This window comes from Branchiostoma lanceolatum, chromosome 1 (genome assembly GCF_035083965.1).
Source record: "Branchiostoma lanceolatum isolate klBraLanc5 chromosome 1, klBraLanc5.hap2, whole genome shotgun sequence".
NCBI lineage: Eukaryota > Metazoa > Chordata > Leptocardii > Amphioxiformes > Branchiostomatidae > Branchiostoma > Branchiostoma lanceolatum.
In genome coordinates, this window is record NC_089722.1 from 38,635,523 (window position 1) to 38,657,884 (window position 22,362).

The 22,362-nt window shown below is 41.8% G+C and overlaps 3 protein-coding genes across 4 annotated transcripts; all 3 read left to right on the forward strand.

The window, feature by feature from the left end:
- The first annotated feature begins 14 nt into the window (after positions 1-14).
- Positions 15-7,789, forward strand: LOC136422190 (uncharacterized). 2 transcript variants are annotated; one of them, XM_066409838.1, is made up of 8 exons: positions 15-174; positions 447-542; positions 1,214-1,337; positions 2,002-2,130; positions 2,648-2,704; positions 3,788-3,944; positions 6,382-6,498; positions 7,022-7,789. In XM_066409838.1, exons 2-8 carry the CDS (start codon positions 479-481, stop codon positions 7,049-7,051), a joined length of 678 nt encoding a protein of 225 aa, XP_066265935.1. In that variant the 5' UTR covers positions 15-174; positions 447-478; the 3' UTR covers positions 7,052-7,789. The 2 variants fall into 2 exon arrangements, with proteins under 2 accessions (XP_066265935.1, XP_066265942.1); XM_066409845.1 differs by lacking the exon at positions 15-174 and having other exon boundaries at positions 445-542; positions 1,169-1,337.
- Positions 7,790-8,003: 214 nt separating this feature from the next.
- On the forward strand, positions 8,004-14,865 carry LOC136422139 (beta-alanyl-dopamine/carcinine hydrolase-like). Its single transcript, XM_066409790.1, has 7 exons — positions 8,004-8,579; positions 9,506-9,670; positions 11,399-11,671; positions 11,947-12,196; positions 12,606-12,718; positions 13,336-13,410; positions 13,603-14,865. Exons 1-7 carry the CDS (start codon positions 8,417-8,419, stop codon positions 13,695-13,697), a joined length of 1,134 nt encoding a protein of 377 aa, XP_066265887.1. The 5' UTR covers positions 8,004-8,416; the 3' UTR covers positions 13,698-14,865.
- Positions 14,866-15,786: 921 nt separating this feature from the next.
- LOC136422148 (sulfotransferase 1C4-like) lies at positions 15,787-21,758 on the forward strand. Its single transcript, XM_066409798.1, has 6 exons — positions 15,787-15,974; positions 17,788-18,008; positions 18,585-18,711; positions 19,303-19,397; positions 20,677-20,866; positions 21,592-21,758. Exons 1-6 carry the CDS (start codon positions 15,827-15,829, stop codon positions 21,699-21,701), a joined length of 891 nt encoding a protein of 296 aa, XP_066265895.1. The 5' UTR covers positions 15,787-15,826; the 3' UTR covers positions 21,702-21,758.
- The last annotated feature ends 604 nt before the right edge of the window (positions 21,759-22,362 follow it).

Consider the following 22,362-nt stretch of genomic DNA (forward strand, 5'->3'; position numbering starts at 1 on the left):
TCAGGTCAGGTCAATGACCTGTGACCCAGGGGTCAAAAGCAGTGAAAGGGGGCAGGTTTTTGTTTTGCTTCAGACACCGTCGCTTTAGATTTTTAGACAGCTTTAGTTTTTAGTCTAACTCTAACGTTACTCTAGTTGTGTGCTTATGGCCAAGTGAATTCTACAAACTTTAAGGTAAGTTTGGAGCAAATCAAGAAAATCTATATGGTTCCTAGCTTAGACGTCAGATCAAATGAAAGAGATAATATAGAAACAGAACTGCTAATAATGCTTTGTGCATATTGTGCTTGTAGTTTAACTGTAATATCATTATAATTTTACAGAAACGTTACCAAGTCTATTGTCTACAGTATCGCCATAGATGAAAGAATGGCTTCAAACCTTGAAGCATGTGAACATTTTGATTTACAATTTTTCATGTATTTTTTCTTGCAAATTATGCACAGGCCACATTGAAACACAAGAAGTATTCAAAGATATGGAGTCTGATCCAGATACTCAGAGTGCAGCAGCTGTGCTGCCTGTGCTGACAGAACAACCAGGTATGTATCATCTAAAGGGGTTGTTGGAATTAGCCATCCCGTCCAGTTTCGGGGTGGAAAAAGCTGTCTGACTGTTTCCATGTGTGGTTGCGCCCCCTAGCTGAAATTGAGAAAAGTGTAAGCAGTCTGACGTGTTACCGCATATCATGACGTGAAGCACACTCATTGGAAACTGAACCATAAAAATGCCGACAATGCATTGGAAAGTCAACTGCAGATACCATCCCTCTTCTTCCACCACGTTTTACCTCCTCAACCGAACTCAGTTAGTAATTAACCAGTTTTTACACCTAAGTGAAGTGAGTGCACATCCAAAATAGGAGATGTGCATGTAATGATTTTTGAGTGTAGATATTTTTGTAGGCTATAGGGTAAAGGTTACTCGAATATACTTGAACTTTAGTGTAAGTATCAGAAAAAACAAAAAAACCTTTCTTTTACTTTGTTTCATGTACTTCTTGTTTTGAATTTTGAAGTTAAATTCTATCGCTGTAATTATAGAGTGAACTTCTCAAGAGAGGCTGAGTAGGGTCAATAATTGATATGGTTTTGCTGATACAGCAGTTTACTTTATTTTATTCTATTCTGTGCACCCAAAAATTGTTTCTGTGCACCCGAATATTTAGGCTCCTGTTCCCAAAAATGAATTCCAAGCCCTGCTCTGTTTGCAGCACCAGGAACTGCAGGGGGTCCGCTGCAGGTTAGGAACTTGGAGGCAGAAGACATTGACTTTGTCGCTCGAATGCTGGTGGAGGCCTTCAGGGATAAGTTTGAATTTGCAGTTGGAAAGAGTCGGTAAGACTTTCTCTGACTGTATTGGGACCTCAAGCCCCCTGTATCTTTGCAACTGTTTCTTATGTCTTTGACCTACTTTTAAGTCCTTGCTGTAGTGCTCAATGTACTGTGTAGGTGAAATACAAAGAGACTGGTATAGAAAATTACCTATATACGAAATACTTTGTAAGTATTGCAGTACAAATGCCATGGAAGACGAAATACATTTTATTTCAAACTCAGTTCATTTCATCATAATACACAAAATGAGTTGTCTATTCAGATTTCAGATCACTAAGATCTATCCGAATTTCTCTAAGCTTACAGACAAAGAAAATACTATAATTTTTCTTCTATGCATTGGTTACAAAAGAGAAGTCAAACCCTTCACTAGTTGTAGACAATTACGTTAAACTTTGTATAATCTAGTTTAGCCGCTTTTATACCTATTTTGTACCGTTCTTTCATGTATGTTATTTGCAATTAGCGGGCAGGAATTTGCGATAAATTTATTATCATTAAAAATAAAAGCCCACAGGTGATACTCTGGGCTGTGATGTTTCAGTGTAAGGTTGAAGAACAAAATTTATAAATGATGATCCTCAACCTCCTTACACCTTATGCATACTTTGTACAATGTACAATTGTCGTGCAATAAAGTTCTTCTTCTTTCTATATACAACAGGATTGAAACCACCATACAACAACAGGCCAGCTCACTTAGCCGGTCTCCCAACATATGGCACAGATATTACGTGGCATTGTACGAGGGAAAGTTGGCCGGTGCTATGTGCATTGTATTTTATGGAGACAGGTCAGTTGTTTGATTATTAGGATTACAATTTGTACTTCACCCTACTAAGGGACTAAAGTACTGTTTTTGTCTTGTCTCACAGTGTGTGTTAGCATGTGTGTCTCTGTGAGTCCATGTGTGTGTATGTATGTATGTGTATGAGTGAGTGTGTGTGTGTGTGCAAGTGTGTGTGACTGTGTGTGTGTGTGTGTGTGTGTGTGTATGTGTGTGTTTGGATGTGGATGTGTGTGTGTGCCTGTCAATGTGTGTGTGTATGTTTATGCACATGTGTGTGTGTGTGTGTGTGTATATGTATGTGTGTGTGTGTGTGTGTATGTATGTGTGTGTGTGTGTGTGACAGCATTCACAAGGGGCTTGAAGGGTTGAGTATGGCCATGGGTGATTTGAATTGCAACAGTATCATAATACAACAATATCACAATATCATAATCATGACCTCTATCATCATGACATCTTAGATTGCCTCTGTTATTATACTATACAATTGATTTATTGGCATTGCTGTTTGTTTCTCCAGTGCTGATGAGGGTTCCCAATGCTGTGATTCCCAGCTGGGTTATTACGGCTCAACCAGGTATGGATATTTGTAATGTTGTCGTTGTCCCTAAACATTGTTACAGTACAGTGGCACATAGGGCAGCAAGTTTCCTTTATGATTCAGTAGCAGGGTATTATTTTTTTGAGGGAGATGTTGCTAGCCCTAATCCCCTTTAACATGCTCAAGGCACCTCCTCAAACATAGGATTCAAATTTTTTGTCCCTTCCTAGAGACGGGTGCAGCCCCAACTGAGATACCTTTCCCAGGATCTTACCTCATCATGACTTTGGTTTGTTAATTCTGGTGCAAATTTTTCCTACATCATGAGGGCTCGAAACACATTTTCTTTCTTTTTAGACTACCTGAACCAGCACTGCTACACACGTGCACTAAGGTACATTCAAAGTTACCTGCACCAAACAAGTTTTACTCTCACTGTGCCTGCATGTTAGCAACAAATTATTGGGTCAACTTTCCAGACTTTTTGACAATTTTCCCTTTCGGTCACACTGTTGTGTGGGTAAAATATGTGACCTCTACAAAATGGCTGCGCCCAGGATGTCGAATGCAAGCTTATCCCTAATTATTGGATCTCGCCACTGAATTAAAAACAATGATGATTCGTACAGTGGTCGAGATTCATCAAAAAGATATTTACAATAACTACACCTGCTCGTGCTGTCTTAATAAAATCTACTATTTCAGGCGACAAATTGATGCTGATTGGCAACAGATTATTGATGGAGCCAATTGGCATCTTGTTTGTGTCAGTCGGCAAATGTCTTTCACAAACAGGCACACCATAATATAGTGAGATACCTACTTTAAGCCCCTGTCACATTTGTGCGTATATACAAGTCCACATGAGTTGTGTATTAACAACTTTGAAGGTTTTGGTTTAGATTAATTAGTTTGCAGCCGAATAGGTGATTTCTAAGGTTCGATCACCAGACTGCACAACGATTGGTCAAAGTAGAAAACAACTTTTTTTCCACACCTTACTTAAACCAAAAAAATGTTAATGCGCAACTCATGCGCACTTGAATATATGCACAAGTGTGACAGGGCCCTTAGGGCAGCGGAGCAAATGATGAGAAATGTAAATTTCACTAACTGCAGGCTCTGGTGTGTACATTGCTGTTTGGACAACTCTGACATGCGCAGAGGGGAGTGTTACATAGACCGCATCTGTGTGGACGCAGGCTATCGAGGAAAGGGCATCGGAAAAGCGATGCTGGACAAGGCTGAATCTGAGGCTCGCGAACACGGATCTACGGTAGGCTGGACGGAAAAGATGTTTGTTTGTTTGTTTGCTTGTATTGTATGCCTGATAAACTGCCACATGACATAACACCAGGTTGGTACTGAACAGTACAAACTGCTCATATTATGATTTATTTGATCCACTCACACCGGGATGGATCTTTATTCTTTTTGATAAGTGAGGTGGGTTCCTTTACATGCTCGAGGTGTTGCTCTCCTCAAACACAGGACCTCCATTTATTGTCAGACTGGTCTTGCATATCAATCAATCAATCAATCAATCAATCAATCAATCAATCAATGGATATCAGGGTACTCCCTGTCAGCTTAATTGTCTGAATTTTGAGTGACCTTGACACTACCAAACTGGAGAGTGCCTTTTCACCCTTGTACAGAGGGAATGTTGGTGAAAATGTGTAAAATGGTGTGATTTCATTGTTCTTAGCCGTTTCTTGTTTACTTTGGAAGTGGGTGAATTTGGAGCAATTATCACATTTCCTGTACTAAGTAAACACAGTCGTGATGAATTATGAACTGTTTACTTTGCACCAGAAGACAATGGAAATTCACCGCATTTTCCTCCGCTGAAATTAACACCTCTGGTACTGTGGTAGAACTTAGAAGTTGTTGTGACTGTCTATTCTCCAAGCAGAGGTTTTGGTCGGGGGGGGGGGTAGTAGTGGCCGGGGTAAACTTGGAGAATAGTGACTGTCCATTTAATCTAGAATTGATTCTGTGAATTCTATAGAGAATGGTGGAGTGGTCGGGAGCAATTACTCTCCAAGCAGAGGAGGGGTTCCGGCAGGTTTTTGACGCATTTTTAGGCGTTTTTGTCTCAGGCTTTCTACTTTGTCATTTTTTTTTGTATAGCCAACCCACTCAAAAATATGTCAAAGTAGAAAGCCCGACAAAAACGCCTAAAACACATCAAAACTCTGCTTGGAGAGCTAAGGGAGCAATCTGTCACTGGTGAAGTTTATTATCTTTTGAATTGGCCATTTATTTGAAATAGTCATTTATCGCCGATGTCTTTAGATTCAAGTACGGGCCATGCATATAAGCTAGCTGTATTGTAGCCTAAGTTACCCCTAAACCTTGCAGTGAAGTTTGAAATCGTCAATACACATTGGGAATCCCCAACACAAACGTCCACCAATTTTTTAGAAACCATAATGTATTCATATTCTTATGCAGGCTGACAGACTACAATCGCTGTTGTTCCTGTATGCAAATGCACATTGCAATCACACCTTTTCGAATGGCTCAGTAACGCTCAATTCAAACAAGGAGGTTATCATAGTCTATACTAGTACATACTAGTAACCTCCTTGTTTCAAGCAACAGAAATAGAATCACTTGATTTGGCCGGTGGACATAAATGAAACAGGACAAAATGGAAATCTCCAAAGTAAAGGTTAGTCAACAGTGGAAGATTTACAAAGTTATGAAAATTCCAAACTTGGTAATTGAACGAATCGACTTCTGAGTCTCTTGCTCTTTTGTTATTCATTCATTATTTTTCTGTTTTGAGAGAAGAAAGTTATGAATTATTGAGCTGTTTACAGTATTACCTGAATAAACTGTTATTACTATTTTGATCTGGAAAAGATTCAGACTCATATTTCACAACCAAAGCCCAGTGCCCGATCGAGTACATTGGAGATCCATTTGTTCAGCCCTTGAAACAACGCACATAATGACGTACTTGCAAGGATGGAACCGCCTTTGTATTTGCAAATTCCAATAATAATTGGTTTCACTCAAATTCACCACGTTTTCCTCATTTGTCACGTAGGCGCAAATTTAACATTCACCACTCCACATTAACATTGGAACAATGCCAATCTGGTTCACTTCTGTTCACCCAAATTTACCACCATTTACCATTAAACCCCCCCATTCACCACGGTCAAAAGGGTGAAAAGGCACTCTCCAGTTTGGTAGTGTGAATTTGCACCTCTTGTACCTCTTGGTAGGGTTCCAATGTCAATGACACCATGTTAGAATGCACTTTCTGATGGTTAATATTACAGGTTTGCGCAGCAAAACCTTTGTTGGATCCGTTGTCATGTGTGGTGGCCTCCACCTTGATTTTGTGACATCGCAGGGTAGCCATACCATTTCCTTGGGAGGAGTGTTCTTTGGGGTCGCTAGCGTTCTCTCTATTTTTAACAAATTGGCACACAACTATCACACATTCAACTCAAATAAAAATTCAATACCAATTCATATATATAAAAAGACCCCATAATCGCTAAACTAACATAGCAAACCTGAAGTATATGTAGCACAAATACTGTAAGTCTAGTTCACTTTGTCTCTCACAGAAGTCCATGTACCTATCCTTAGAGATCTGTCTATTACGCATGCATGTTAGTCTAATGTCATGTGTGACTAACTAGCACCACATGTTACACAACTGATTTTCATTCCAACTTTCTACACTATAGCTGATGTCCCTGTGGGTGAAGCAGACAAATCGTGCTGTTCACCTGTACGAGCGACAGGGCTACAACATCAGCATGAACTGCTGCTGGCCATGCACATGGTTTGCCGTGGGAACTGCGGTGGGTACAATTACAGTGTCACCTGTCCGCAGCTAGTCCCCAAGCATATGTAAGGATCCAGCTCATTCCTTGTGTTTTATGCCTTTTTCTTGCAACATTTAGTAAAGATTCGTCCTAGTTTAAGTCAAACTTTAACAGAGGCGTAAAACACTGAGGAGCCGGATCCTTACATCTGCTTGGAGATTCGTCTGTGGCGTCTTTACATTTGGGAGGTCGCTGGTTCAAACCCTGGCTGAGTCATACTGGACACTTTAGAAACATTGCTTTCTTTGCTTAGCACTCAGCACTTATGGGAAAGAGTATGGGAGTTACACACACACAACTACTAGTGGACTAGAGCCCCCTGCTGTAGAGCTTGCATAACTATGTGACCCAGGGGCTTATGATAGAAATGCTGTATACACCAAAAGGTGTGGGATTGATATTGACTTTCACGTTTTAATTTGACACCACACAACTTTTACTATTTGTTCTATCTGTGTTTGTAGTTACTCATTCTTTTTCTCTACTGATTTATTTACAGCGCTGGTATCAGATGGAGAAACAGCTGTAGTGCTGAAGGCAAACCTAGCAGACTTCTCTGGAACTGCAGTTTTTTACTTGTGTCTTATTCAGGGAGTTAAGAAATCTAGAATTCTATGACTATTTTACTATTTTATAAAATGATGAGATATGATGAGGATTCACAACATCTCTAATTATAACTGAAGCAGGTTTAATCATTTTAACATAGAAGTTATGCAAATAAGGAGGACATTGTTGGCATGATTAATGAGCAAATGACATCACCCTTTGGTTTAAAACTCCTCATTTGCGGAAGAATACATTCCACAGACCCCTATGTTCAATGTAACAAAATTTGTCACTTTATTTGCTTTACTAGGAAATTATGTAAATAAATAAGTAAGTAGCTTTATTTGCTTTATTCAGGAAAGTACATGTATGTAGATAAGTAGTGTTACAGGGTGTTAGATTTGTTCTGGCTTCAAACATTCTGTGTCAACTATTGTGTATAATTTTATCTAGCATTACTGTAAAAGCAAGTGCAATTTCCACCTTAAACCTACAATCCCTGAATGCAGGTGTCATTCAATCCCTTGTCGGAAGGGGTAAGAATGAAATACAGGCACAACAACTGACGACAATGTTTGACCTCATGTTTTATTAAATGATATGTGTGGGTGTGTCTTTTACATTGAAAAATATCCATCTTTGTACACAGTTCCCCCCCCCTCAATTATGGACCTATTCTGTGAAATTGAAATAAACGTGAGAAAGTTCAAATGTAGAATTTGTGTCTGATCTTATGGTAGACATAAACGTATTGATGATATACCATAACAGGGCCATATTTGACTAGTATAGATAAGTGTGCAACCACACGAAAAAAACGTCGATGTTTTCCCAGCCCTTTGCCGCCTTAAGGACTGTACCGGCTTTTTCCCCCGCCCAGACTGGACCGCGTTTTCCGCCAACCTCGTCTGCGCCCGTGACTGTGACCTCCAGCCTTGAGTTATTTTTTGATTAGTAGTCTACCCTTTTAAAAAAAGAGCAACAACACAGTGGCGCAGACAACGAGGTTGGACTAGGTCCTCGATCATTCAGAGTGACGACGCTGTTGCAACGTCCTCACTGGCACCCCCTACGTCTCTTCTGAAAGACGGTGCAGCCCCGACTAGGATATCATACCCCTCCCGGATTCGAACCCGGGTCTCCCAGTTACCAACTAATTGGAACCAGGAGGCCCAACTGAAAAGTCGCTACCAATTGAGCTACAGGGACATCCATTATGTAGGAGTTCTCTCCAAAGTGAGCAAAGGCATTTGAGAGATTTCATTTATTTTAGGTCACCTGAGGCACAAGAGGAACTAGTAAGGTGATATTCAGGTACTGTAATTAGGTTACCTCAGCCCCAACCATGGTTGTACGCGTTTGTTGTGTTTGCGGAACTCACTACCAGGTCGGGCTGCAGGTCGGGAGGGCCTTCCGTCGACAGATCGCCGAGTATTTCGAACGTTACCGCGTCTTTGCAAAACTCTTGGCGATACTCCAAGCAGACGCAGGAAGGAATGTGTACGAAGGTCAGACTATTACGATCTTTGTTGTATTTTTCTGTACGGTTAATGGGTTAACTTGTATTAGTCTAAAGGCAAACTACCTCTCAGGGGCCCCTACCCAACCCATGTGTACACTGTAGTCACTGTTACTGTTGGCTAGGCCAAAGTTCATTGTCCCCTAGCGTCGTGATCTCCAAGCAGATGTAAGGATCCGGCTCAGTCGGCTCATTACATTCATGCAAATTGGAGGTATAGTTTTTGTGTGTGTTTGTGTGTGCGTGCGTATCGGGAGCTATATCTTAAGAACCTCTGCCGTGTGTTTGTGTGAGTGCATGTGCGCGCGTATCTGCTTGAAGATTGCAGCCTCGCTCCTTAGCAGCCGCCCGACGTTCAAATTTCCAAGTAGATGTAAGCAGGGCGTTTGTGATAGAACAAAGTTAAGCAGTAGCATGGTGGCCTATTTTAATACGATGCTGCCTTAAACTTGCAACAACCGTTTGATTTACTTTCAATAAATTAGTACAATGCGTGGGGAAACGTTACCTGGATGTCTGACTTTCATCTGTGAAATATTTCTTAAGTCCACTCAAACCTGTACAACTGACCATTTCTACATAATGACCACATAGCCATTAATATACAGACCCCTGTATAAGTGACCGCCTCTGCATAAAGACCACAAGCCTTGTCCCCTGTCTAATGTGACTATTTTAATTTCTTCTAGTCCCTTGTATGCTTTAGTCGTCTCTTTAGACAGGTTTGACTGTATTACAATTTTTTAAATCATTGATTTGAAACTTTCTAGGCTGCCTGAGCCTTATCTACTGTGACCACTGTCTTCTAGTTCCTTGCCTGCTATAGTGGTCTTTATAGACATGTTTGACTGTTTTATAGACATGTTTGACTGTATTACAATGTGTTTTTTTAATCTTTAATTTTAAACTTTTTAGGTTATCTGCGGGCGGCCAAGTCTGCGTACCCCCACTATGTAGATGAGATAGCGGGGATGTCCGAAGGGTCGGACCTCCCGTTCGAACACCTGTTCCTGATGCACTGTCAGCCCGAGTTTGGGCTCATGTTCAAGGAGGAGTGCAAAGTTGAGGCCGTGGCCGAAGGTACGGACATGACTGGATGAATCTGTAATCGACCCTCAAGGATGGTGCTGCGTACCTAAACATAACATCAGGTACAGGCACTGGTACCGGTACAGAGGTTTAGGTACATGTCCGGACAGGTTTCCTACCGCCAAACCTCTTGGCCTTGCTATAAAAACTTCCGGCCTGCCTGAATGATCTGTTGCATATTAGTAACGCTGTTCCAAGGTCACGTTTGGTGTTGCATGAGGCCATGAGGCCAGGAGATCAGTCACAAAATAAGCACATTCTTGGTGTAAGTTCATATCGGTACAGTACCGATACTTCATGATCCGGTATTTTAGACCTGATCAATTTTTACGGTGCAGTACCGGTACACAGTACCGGTACGCAGCGCTACTCAAGGGTAGTTTCATTATGCTTTTTTCTCAATTGCGCCTGGGCCCGTCGGGGGTGTAGTCCCGGCCGGGCCCCGAAGCCACAAATTTGTGCCGGTGGACTGCCGGGTACCGGGGGGTACCTCCCGGTGCTCGCTCGATTAGCTCACGGCGACTATTTGTTACCGGGTCCCGCGTTCAATTTAAGTCTGACTTAAATTGATTCGGGAGCCATTTTGTTTGTGGAGGTCACGTATTTCACCCGTGCTTCGCACGTCAGTCTGACCGCAAGGAAAACTTGGCGAAACATTCTCAAAGTTGCCGTAATAATTTGTCGCAAACAGCTGCAGGCGCAGTCCAGTTAGATACCCACTAGAACAGGCGCAAAAAAAGGCCCGGCTTTTAAACTTATGATGTGCTCTTCTGGCTACAAATAAGTTCTAAAAACCCTTTTTTTACGCAACTGTCAGAACGCCATATATTTTCAAATGATGCATCAAAGAAGGTCAAGAAATAGAAACTGAAGTAACTGAATGGTTAAAAGTAGATTCATGGTTGATCAAGTTGATTTGGTCGTTGATCGTGCACCACCGTTTAATTTCTTAAAAAGAAAAAAGAAGGATCAGCTCCGATATGTGGTTTTTAAATAAGACGGTGATAGTGATGTCGAACCAGCTTTCTTTGGTCGTGACGGAGAAGACAGAGGCTACAGTATATGGTTAATTCTACCGGAGAAATTCCTCAAGCTCTTTTCGACAAGCACAATATGATCAATGGACCACGGCTTGACGTCCCGTCCTTAAGCCCCTCTCACTGCGGCCGATCGAATTGACAAAGCACACAACAAATTTCATCGACAAAAAACGAATCTTTTTAAGCTTTGAGTGTTTTGTTGTCTTTTGGTCATACTTGTACGTTTTGAATGATATTCCCATTATAAAGTCAAAGGTAACACAAATCCAGTTTTGGAGGCAGCGACGCCGCCAGCGTGCGGCGGGTCCAGTGAGAGGGGACTACAGCCATTTCCTGTAGCGTACATGTCGGGTGAGCGACAACATACGGGGTTCGGCCTCCCTATCTTTTAGTCGCTGACCACTAGACTATATACGCTTCATATAGTGGAATGAGGTTTTTGAAGTCTCGTTTATGCTACAGTCCCATTTCCAATCCGGGACCCCGCCCTGCAAAAACGAAAAATAAAAGAAATGCATAACAAGACAAAAAACTGATGGTTAGGAATAATTTGTTTACGTTTTGTGTTCTTTGTTGTCTTTTTTATCATACTCATCGTTCCCACAAGCTGCCCGACCGGACCCCGCTTTGGAAATGGGACTGTAGCATTAATCATGCTACTTTTTCTACCATTGCCCAGGTTGTACAACCGTGTTTCTTAACGCCAAGAACGGGCCCAGAATCTTGGCTCACAACGAAGACGGCGACTCCCTCATCAAAGACCTGGGATACGTGGTAGTCGCTAGTATAGACCCCTACGAACTGCCAAATGGAGAGGTTATTCCCGCAGAGGGCTTTACCGCTTTCTGCTATCCCGGGCTACTGGCTGGGAATGCTTACGGATTCAACCAACATGGTTTGTGCAGCACCGGCAACTTTCAACTGGCCAAATGTGTGGAGCGAGACAAAATACGTAAGTACAGATTTTTTTATGTATTCTATTTGCCTTAGGCCCAGCAAGTAAATTTTATGGATGACATCCTCTGCAGACTCCACATTTGGTGCGCACGGGCGGAAAAAACAAACAAGGCGGGCAAAAAAAACACCCCATCTAACCCTCGTGAGACAGGAAACAACAGACGATAAACGAGTGAGTGCTGTTGCATAGCTGTTTGTTTGTTTGTTTGTTTGTTTGTTTAATTGATTGATCTGTTATGACTTATGTCTCACTGTTTGACGCATATCTAGCTCAGCGGTTCTTGTGCCGCGCCCTGCTGTCAGCTGCGACCGTGGAACAGGCCGTGGACATGCTCAGGACAGACCGTGTAGGGATGGCCAGCGGATATTCTTACAACGTCGTCAGCACCACGGACAGGACCAACAACATGTACTCAATAGAGGTGGCTCCGGCGGAGGGAGAAGCTAGAAACATGGTTTCTGTTCACGTCATTGAGCCAGGAGACGGGCAGACTGACGGACGCTACAACCATTACAATCTGTACGTTTCTCCAAGCAGATGTAGGGGGGAACATTTCTAAAGTTTTCAATCCGACCATCCCGACATCTACCGGGACTAGCATTCACATGACGAAGCTCATCAAACTAGAAAGGCAACATTTTCGAGAAAATGCAGGATATTCCCCTTCCGTTACCTACACCTCAAGTATGACATCCTTAGCATTAACTGTAAAGAAATAATGAGTTTTCTGCATAAATTATGGAAATGAGGTCCTCATTAGCATAAGTTATGTCGAGGAGAGGAATATAACAAGAAGTGCAGCTTGATAAAGCAAATAACAAAAACTTGCACGTTGTTGCAAGTGAGAAAGGGACAAGTGACAAATATGCACATAACTGAAACATAACAATGCATTTGATCTTACTTCATCTTGCTTTCATTATCTCAGGTACGACCATCTGGATACGCCGCATTGGAGGGATCCTAGTTCTGACCACAGGAAAGACCGAGCTGCTGTAGTAGGGCCACTCTCGACTAAAGAGGATGTTCTGAAATTCATGGGTAGGATGGTTAGAAAGATGGGAAGGGAAATGTAAATGTTGTTTGGGAAGTTCTGCTTCAATAGACGTGACTGTATTATATTGTATAACAACTTAGTCTCCAAGCAGATGTAAGGAGCCGGCTCATTCGTGGTGTTTTACGCCTGTTGTAGTAACATTTGGTATTATCTATAGGATTGTATTTTTCATCGGCTCACTTTCTAGAAAAACAATACTAGATGTTGAAAAAAAAGACGTAAAATACAAAGATTGGGGCAGATCGTTACATCTGATTGGAGATTGGTACAACCAGCAAGTAAACGTGTGTATATAGAAGTCCATTAGACTTAGCAACGAAGTTTCCTTAGTTCGTGATCGCGTGAAAGCTCTAATTAGGACATCGCCGCTCCTTCCGACAATGGCCTTTAACTTGAGTATTACAGTCCAAGGATTGTATTTTGGCCTGAGCAGATAGTCGTTGCCCAATTTGCATTTACAAAATTGAGAGTTATTTTTCTACATGTAGGCTGTTGGATTCCGTGCAACGCTTCCTGTAATAAAAGTTCGTCGCACCCAATCATATCTTGCCTAGTACTTTGAATGTTTTGTTAATTCCTGTGTTTTAACTACTGCCGACAGGGGATACGGAGGACCCAGAGTATCCGGTTTACAGGTCCCAGACCGGAAATGACGTGTTTATGACGACAACAACTGGTAAGCTTGAACAATGTGTTTCAACATGACACCACGGCAAATATAAACGCAGCTAGCGCAAAAAATTAAAATATGTGTTTTTTTCGACTCAAAAACGCGTGTGTAAATGTTGCAACAAATTGGATGTGGGGTTTTTTTTCGACTTAAAAACGCGTGTGTAAATCGAGCCCATGTGACCTGTCTCCGCCACAGGTGTGTTCGACCTTGAAGCAGGTGTTCTGGAAGTCTTCACCGGTAATCCGGCCGAGGGAGAAGAGCCTGACGTCATCTTCGTTCTTCCGGTGTAGTGTCTACCATCGGTTGTTTTAGAAAAAGTGCAAAAGTGCAGTCTGAATGATACGCAAATGCAGTCTGAATGAAACGCCAGATGAGTTACCCGGTCGTACTTCAGTCATCCTCCCAGCAGACCCGATATGTTCGTTACCTCCATAGCGGCCCTGCCCTTCCGAGCCCCTGAACACGCTTCTGGCGACGTCACCATCAAACAGCTTTCAGCCAATCAGAGGGTTTGCTAAAGCTCATCTCGAGTAAAGCCGCAAAGGACGCTGGGAAGCTATCAGCCAATCAGCTTACGTCTTACATCGCCACTTAATCATTCATGAGTAGCTAACAACTGTTTGTGCCAAATAAGGGTAGCTCATCAATTATCTATGAGCAACTGTCAGGGACATCCCAAGAAGCCAAAATCTCCGTTCAAAAGATCAGGGCTGAGACCGGGAGGGTTTGCCGAACATTTCCCGAGCGGGTTTCAGCGCTGATATTAAAGGCAGGGTGACTTCAGTTTGCAACCTTCTATTGCCGACTAACTCCTCTGGAATATCATTCATTTGGCCAAATCCTATTATTTTTCTAGCAACCCATGGCCATGGATTCTGGTGGAGACTACTTCCAGTTTAGAGATAAAACATCTTTATTTGGCATGAAGCAAACCACGCCATACCACGCGAATTTGACTCAAGTAGATAAAGCATGGTTATGGTATACTTCAAATCTGTTATTACTATATAAGGTCTATTAACAAATAGCTGTAAAGGCGTGGCTATTGACAGAAACATCCTATCAGTAGTGCAAAAAGTTTTCTTGAAACGGCAATCCTGTCAACAATGCTAACAAAATTCTGATCCTGTCGGTAGTGCCAAAAATTCAGGAAAATCCTGTCAATAGTGCCAAAAGACTATTATCGACAGGAACATTCTGTCAACAGTGCAAAATTTCTTATTGACAGGAAGATCCTCTCAATAGTTTAAAAAAATTGTCTTGGCCTAATTGTAGACAGTGTACGTCAAATAATGTGGAATATGAAATATATCTTATTTCATACTGCCCCTTCTATGATAACGAAAGAAGTGGGCCCTCTACATGTATAGAAGCCGCTGAATTGCACTCTCTCCAAAAAAGAAGTTAAACCTAACTAGTTTTAGAATTGACATTAGAATACAATAGTCATATACAGTACTGTTCTTCATTCGCTGTTTTTTCTCCATTTTCTAATACTTGCAATTAGCCTTTGGGCAAGAAAGTGCAATTAACTTACATAATTTTTATCAATATCCTTGTCCGAAGACAATGAGTGATGTGTTGTAGTGTACTGACGTTGTGCCAAACAACATGGTTAAGGTTTACAATATACGTTCCTTTGGGATAATTGATAACGTTCCAGAGCAATTGCTAGTTCAACGCAATAGCAGAATTAAGTTGCTAAGGGTGGGAATTGATAAACAACCACTCACGCAAACACAACAGACATTATTTTCAACATCGGATCTAGATGTCCTAAGAGCGCCCAATTTTTGCGAGGGCTTTTCTTTCAAGTCTTAAGTATGGGTTTCAATGAGATGATTGACAAAGACCAAAGTCTATTTATGACCCAAAGCAAGTTGAAAATACAGTTACTCAGGCTATACGTTGACAAACAAGTATCCAGAATCATCCAAGTTTTCTTAAGAGCCGCCAAGTTGAAGTTTGTTCAATGCTTGTTTGCGATATAACAAGTTACACCTGGCTGTAATTAAACTGAAGGGTACTCAGGGGTTATCAGAATATTGATGCTGTATAATGAAACTGCTGCCTAGTCTAGGTTCAAGGTCAAGTTGCCAATACAATCACGTTCAGAAAGATAGTCGACCAGAAACACCCTCCTCAGAGTCCTCTGGGGTTGTGTGTGGCTTTAAATCCTGTTCAGACGATGTAGTCCTCAATCGGTTCCTATAGCATACTTACAACATGTACTGCATTTCCTGTCTATGAGAAAACTCTAAATTTCTTGCCACCAGTCCTTGGTTTTGTTCGTTTCTTCTGAAATTTCTCTCACCCCTCTACCAACACTATGAATGGTACAGCCCTCCCCGGGGTAGCAAATTGTGACCCTGACCTGCCAAGGGCATTCTTTCCGCTTCGGTGTTCATTTACATCCAAAATGGCGGCCAGCGGGGACGACCGTGTCGAATATTACAGGTACAAGGGGATTCCTCTCCCGAGGCACCTTGCCACTGAAGACATGGACGCCATTCAGGACTTCGCCGTTCGAGACGATGACGTGTTCATTATCACGTATCCCAAGTCAGGTGAGTTTGTCTGGAGGAAAATTGTTTGAACCAAAACGCCACAGCTGTGGACTTGGGTCTAACGGGCCAAGTTCAATAGGGATGACAACAAAGTTACTTGCCCCCATTGGAGCGCATGATAAGAGCCACTAAAGCATTAGGCCCTACAAAAGTACTTATCTTAACTTCAATCTTAAAAAACTCTTCTCCACCAGGAACTCACAAGGATATACTTGATAACCATACAAAGAAAACAGAGGGTTGTACAGTTCAAACTCCTAGAAACGCCCCCCGGAAGTAAACAGACCCTACGTTTGACATATGTAGTTCCCGGCCATATCCATCCGCGGCCGCATGACCCAACAACTTTCATATGTTCTTACGCCACCGAGATTGCTGAACTAAACATATTTCAACCAAAATGGGAAAGCTAAGACCCTACCTGTTCCTTCTAACCAAAAAGTCTCCAGATTGGGCGAAACATTTCAAGGAAAACAAAAGTTTTTAAAGATTTTAAGTAGGGACTATAAAGGTATTCAGATGTTCTGCACTCAAGTCAACTTCGGGGTCAGCCCTATAGCCAAGAGTCAGCCAAGCTTTGTAGACTTACATCACCCTGCTTTAACAATGGCGTAGCACTCCGTAATATTTTGTGATTTTGTTTTATGTCCTATTGAGTATCGTGGTAGATTAGTAAACGGCGAAACTAGGCCCAACATCCTGGTCTTTATAACCTCATTGGCCAGGGTTCGCGATCGGGTCAGGGTTCGGCTGATGATTTAACCATGTTGTAGTATTCTATAATATTGTGTAGTTCGAGACTAGAGCGATAAGATAAGAAGGGCAAAATTCGCGTATTGTAGTTGTTAAAGTATTTCTCTTTCTCAGCTGCTTGCGCTATACAAAGTTATTTTTGACGTTAGCCACGCGGCCTGGCACTTTAGTTGCAACGTGTCAAAACATAGCTTAAAATGTTAATCACCAATTACATATAACCACTCAATCGTCGCCATGGCAATACGTTTTATTGCCTTTCTTGTTAATTTTGTTTCTTCTATGTATTTTAGTCCTACGTTTTGTGTACGCCTTCACGCTTTGTCAAAGTTCGTATTGAATTTGGAATATTGTTCCCGGGGCTAACCCTTTGCTAGTTGGGTAGCCCTGGCTGTACTTTTTAACAGCCAAATAAATAAATCAAATCAAACATTTATGATGCACCATTTGAAAGGTTAACAGCCAAGGTATGAGTTCGTGGAGCTCTAGTTTGATATCTTATTACTCACTTTGTAACGGGCAGTGTACATGTCACCCTTGCACAATAAACAGTACGTTGAGTATACACAGCTCTGGAACAAGACTATTCATTGTAGCAGAACGTGTTAGAATGATAACCACACCCTCCTAAAAGCAGGAGCCCTATCGCTCGATTCGTTGGCTCGCTCGCGTAGGGGCTCTGCTCTTTAGCCCCGGTAGACACGGTTCTGGCGACGTTACTGACAGTTGCTCATGAATAGTTAATGAGCTATCCTTATTTGGCACAATTTGGTGGTTAATTTTTTCTGAACCTAAAGTAACGATGTGAGACGTAACCTGATTGGTTGATAGATTCCCAGCGTCCTTTGCTATTTTGCTCTAGATGAGGTTTAGCAAACCCTCTGATTAGCTGAAGCTGTTTTGGTGGCGACGGCACCAGAACCGTGTCTACCGGGGCTTAAGAGCAGGGCCCCTACGCGAGCGAACCAACGAATCGAGCGATAGAGTCCTGCTTTTAGGAGGGTGGATAACCACACTCCATTATACAACTTCCTGACTTCCTGATTCATCACCCATGCAGGGACAGCTTGGCTACAGCGCATCGTTTCTCTGCTGCATAATGACGGCGACGTGTCGAAAACTGAGCTGAAAGACCTAGACGAACTGGTGCCTTACTTCGAACAGAAGTGTGGAGACAGTGTCCCATTTCGGGAACTACCGGAAGCTCCATCACCAAGACTGATAAAAAGTCATTTTCAGTTTTTTCTTGCGCCGTTACAACTACAACAAGGTAAAGGAAAGGTGAGTGATATGTGTGTATGTGTGTGTGTATGTGTATGTGTGTGTGGGGGGGGGGGGGGGGTCTATGAGCGTGTGTGCATTTGTGCGTGAGTTTGCATTTGTGTGTGTGAGAAATAGAGAGAAAGAGAGAGAGAGAGAGAGAGAGAGAGAGAGAGAGAGACAGAGACAGAGAGAGACAAAGAGAGAGGGAACCTTTACTGGCAAACGCTACGCTGCCCCTACGGCTGACTATGGGAGAGAGAGAGAGAGTGTGTGTGTGTGTGTGTGTGTGTGTATGTGTGTGTGTGTTATACATGAATACAGTGTTAGTCTTTGTGTTTGTGTAAGGTGTGTGTGTGCGAGTGAGAGAGAGAGAGAGAGAGAGGAGAGAGAGAAAGAGAGAGAAAGTTTTTGTGTCGCTATGTATATGACTGTTTTCGATTGAAATCATTACAACATCAATTGCTTAGTATAAAATAATAACTACCGTACTTTACACAATTGAGGACGAATAGTTCTGATGATGGTATGAAACACACAATACATCTCCGCGTCCTTGCGATGATGTCCCTTCATACCCATGTTCCTTCATTGTAGGTTATCTACGTCGCTAGGAACCCAAAAGATCTTGCGGTGTCTTACTATCACTTCCACTTCTTGGCTCCAAGACTCAAGACACCCACATCCTGGGAACAGTTCTTACAAGACTTTGTAAACGGCGAAGGTAAGGGTACTCAAATTCCTGCTTACGTCACTTCCTCCCATCATGCTGTGTTTACTACTTGAGGGGAGGGCCATGGCCAATTCACATGACAAGGTCTCATTCCTGTATTACTCCAAATGGGTACTCTAAAAGAGTCCGCATTTCCTATAGCTTCATTACGAACGCGCCCATATAAAACACGTGATATAACATGTTAGCCTATGGGGCGAAAAAACTCATGAATGAGACCAAAATATCAACATTGACCGTGGGTGTAGCTGTTAGAAATACGTAGGGTAAAATTATTCCACTAAAGCTTTTGTTTTTGTATTCTTTTAGCTGGAAAATGAAAAATTGTTCGAATAGGTATGGACTTTGTTAGCGAAGATAGCATCGATGTTATGGACGAAGTATGTAAGACTACTGGGTTGACATGGAATGAAAAACAGATATCTGCACCAGAGGCAAAATGAAAAATGAGTTCGGAGACCTCATGCCTCCCTGAAGTATCTCATTTTTTGTGAATTCGCTGCTTTAATTTTCCGTACACTGATTCAAATTTCAGGATAGATATTGCTTGTACATTATAACAAAAAAATTCATCTTTTGAAGTATACTATGGAGCATGGCACCAGCACGTTCTCGGCTGGTGGCAACAGAGGGACAACCCAAACGTGTTGTTTCTCCGGTACGAGGACCTACATAAGGTACGGTATGCCTAAACACCTCATCCGAACTCATCCGAACTCACCCGAACTCATCCGAGTCTAAAATGCAGTGTACACGGGGCAAGGATTTTATGTGACGCTCTAGATACATTGTCTATGCAATTATGAATAAAAAATGCAGCAAGTCTTAAATATTTACCAGTTATTGCATGTTTACCACTCTTGTTCCGAGATGAGAAGGAATGTCTGTCCGCCATATTGGATAAGCTGTACTAAAACAATCTGGAGAAAAACACCGAATTTCTACTCGTACCTTCCTCAAATTCTGCTTACCTGCCTACATACACAGGCCAGAAACTGGCCCCTTGCTTTTCAGGTGGATCCTCCAAGAAGTCCTGACAGTCCCTTGCCATAGACTCTGCTTCCCGAATATTTAACCCAGTGTCCTTCACAATCTTGTCTTTCCATCTCTTAGGTGGTCTTTTCCGGGGTCTGGGGGTAGCGAACTCCTGGCTGTAGGCTTTGTAGACTAATATTTGTGGGGGTCTTCTTATGACATGTCCAAACCACCTCAACCAATTCAAATGACAACAATTTGAAATGAAATCCGTGAAATGATTAAAGCCTTGGTAGATCTATTGTTCTGTCTTGTCTCATTGATTATGAAAATAGTTCTACAATCAGCATTATCTATAATAATTCTAAATGATGGTCTTCTGTACCAAAATTACATATATTGTAAACGTTCCTGCCTACCTGCCTACGTGCACAGGCCAGAAACTGGCCCCTTGTTTTCCAGTAGGATCCTTCATGAAATCCTGACCCTTGCCCTAGCCTCTGCTTCCCGAATGTTTAACCCAGTGTCCTTCACGATCTGGTCTTTCCATCTCTTGGGTGGTCTTCCCGGGGGTAGCGAACTCCTGGCTGTAGGCTTTGTACACTAGTGTTTGTGGGGGTCTTCTTATGACGTGTCCAAACCACCTCAGCCTTCTTGTCTGTACCATTTCCACGATGGTCTTTTTAACTCCGAGTTTGGCTCTGATTTCAACATTTGGTATGCGATCACGGAGCGTGATGCCCGTAGGCATCTCATTTCGAAGGCTAATAGAAGAAGTTCATCTGTCTTTTCTAAGGTCCAAGTTTCACAAGCATGTTACTAAGCTATGGGCATAAGTGCCCGAAAGAGGCGCACTTTCAGGCATCTACTGATGTCCTTGCGGTTCCAAACTGTTTTTCTTAGTCGACCTGGCGAACCCATTCGATTTCTTATCATTCGATAGTGTTTGTTATCCTTAAAATCTATCGATTTTTCCAAAAGAACACCAAGAAGCAGGTGGAGAAAGTGGCGGAGTTCCTGCAGTGGCCCGTGACCCCGGAAGTGGTCGAAAAGGTCGTCGAACTGAGCAAATTCCAGAAAATGGCGACAGATCCTACCACGAACAAGGTTGAAGGGAAGCAGGGCAAAGCGGGGGTTTTTGACTCCTCGAAGGGATCCTTCTTTAGAAAAGGTATAGAATACGGTTTCTACATGTTTTATGTTTTCGCGCTGTCTAAATTTGATACGATTAAAAAAAGAAAGAAATCAAAGCCCTCACCGACTGCGGTAGAAGAATACCATTATGTACAATGTGTGATCTGATTCTATTTGCTTTTTTTGGACTAAGTTGTTTATACATGTACATAATTTTGAAATTCGTAGATCAATTACAAAGATAGGAATATGTAGCCATAAATTGAACATTGAAGCCGGAAGGTATTGTAAAATTCCGTGTGATCAAAGGTTTTGTCCATTCTGCCAAAATGAAATTGAAGATGAACGTCACTTTATCATGGATTGTTCAAGATACGGGGATAAACGCTCAAAGCTAGTCACCTTTATCTCCGCTTGTTCAAGTGAGTTCAATGCACTCCGTTCTGTTGATAGATTCAATTACATACTAGGAGGTGATAATCCTCACTGTGTGCAGATAGGAATAAACATCAAAGAATGTTTGGACCTTAGAACAAGCAATGTAAGTATACGGCCCCCTTAAATATACGATATGTTGCTCTATCCCATATTATTGTGTGTAATCAAACTCATTTGTATGCACCTATTCGTTTGTATGTACATGTATGTATAGATATAGAAGACCTTACGAAAGTCGCTGTGCTTTTGTTGTGTCAATAAAGATCTTCTATAAAAAATCTCATCACTCGTGATCTTCAAAACAAAACTCCTTCCCTTTTACAGGTATAGTCGGTGACTGGAAGTCTCACTTCAGTGACGAACAGGGCCAGTGGTTTGACACGTTCTACCAGGACAAACTGGAGCCAACTGGACTTCAGTTTGAATTCGAGTGATAGAAATCACAAAACAGTTTACAGTGACTGCTCAATAAAACACGATGCCCGGAACAATACCGTCTCAATTTAACTTTATAATCAGTCTATCTAATGTTTCATAATGATGTTCTGTCCTATTAATATTCAGCAGCGAAGAAGCAGCCATCACTTGTCCTCTGTAGCTACATCTAATACATTTGAACCAATATTGATATTTATGTAACAAAATAAAGAAAAATACAAAACGCGGTTAACGATCCGACGAGAAATGATATGAAAATATAAACAACTAGAGTTCCACGAACACATATCTTCGCCGAATAAGCAAGGGTTTCTATAAAGAGTGCAGAGAGCAATTTAAAAATCTATTATGTTTATAAATGTTACCTCATATGTTAATTTGAGTCTACCTTGGGAAATGAACAGATAGGAAATGTATATTACAAGCAATGCCTTGGTAAGTATTGCTGTCGTTAGAAGAGCGTTCGAATTATATGTGCCAAGGGTTAACATGTTAAAAAAGTAGCTTTGTGTATAATGGCAGGATTACCTTAAGTAGCAGTTTGTTGTTAATGTTATATCATCAAGGCAACACAGACCATGTCGTGGTCTGTATAGTATGTGTCCATAACAGTAACTCTGATAATGTCTTGTACATGTCTACAAACGTGATCTAGAA

Coding starts and splice junctions, on each gene's coding strand:
- LOC136422148 (XM_066409798.1), top strand. CDS start 15,827: ATGGCGGCCAGCGGGGACGACCGTGTCGAATATTACAGGTACAAGGGG. Junction 18,009..18,584: donor TACAACAAGGTAAAGGAAAG/GTGAGTGATATG, acceptor CCTTCATTGTAG/GTTATCTACGTCGCTAGGAA. Junction 18,712..19,302: donor AGACTTTGTAAACGGCGAAG/GTAAGGGTACTC, acceptor CATCTTTTGAAG/TATACTATGGAGCATGGCAC.
- LOC136422190 (XM_066409838.1), top strand. CDS start 479: ATGGAGTCTGATCCAGATACTCAGAGTGCAGCAGCTGTGCTGCCTGTG. Junction 1,338..2,001: donor TTTGCAGTTGGAAAGAGTCG/GTAAGACTTTCT, acceptor TATATACAACAG/GATTGAAACCACCATACAAC. Junction 3,945..6,381: donor CTCGCGAACACGGATCTACG/GTAGGCTGGACG, acceptor TCTACACTATAG/CTGATGTCCCTGTGGGTGAA.
- LOC136422139 (XM_066409790.1), top strand. CDS start 8,417: ATGGTTGTACGCGTTTGTTGTGTTTGCGGAACTCACTACCAGGTCGGG. Junction 9,671..11,398: donor AGTTGAGGCCGTGGCCGAAG/GTACGGACATGA, acceptor ACCATTGCCCAG/GTTGTACAACCGTGTTTCTT. Junction 11,672..11,946: donor TGTGGAGCGAGACAAAATAC/GTAAGTACAGAT, acceptor ACGCATATCTAG/CTCAGCGGTTCTTGTGCCGC.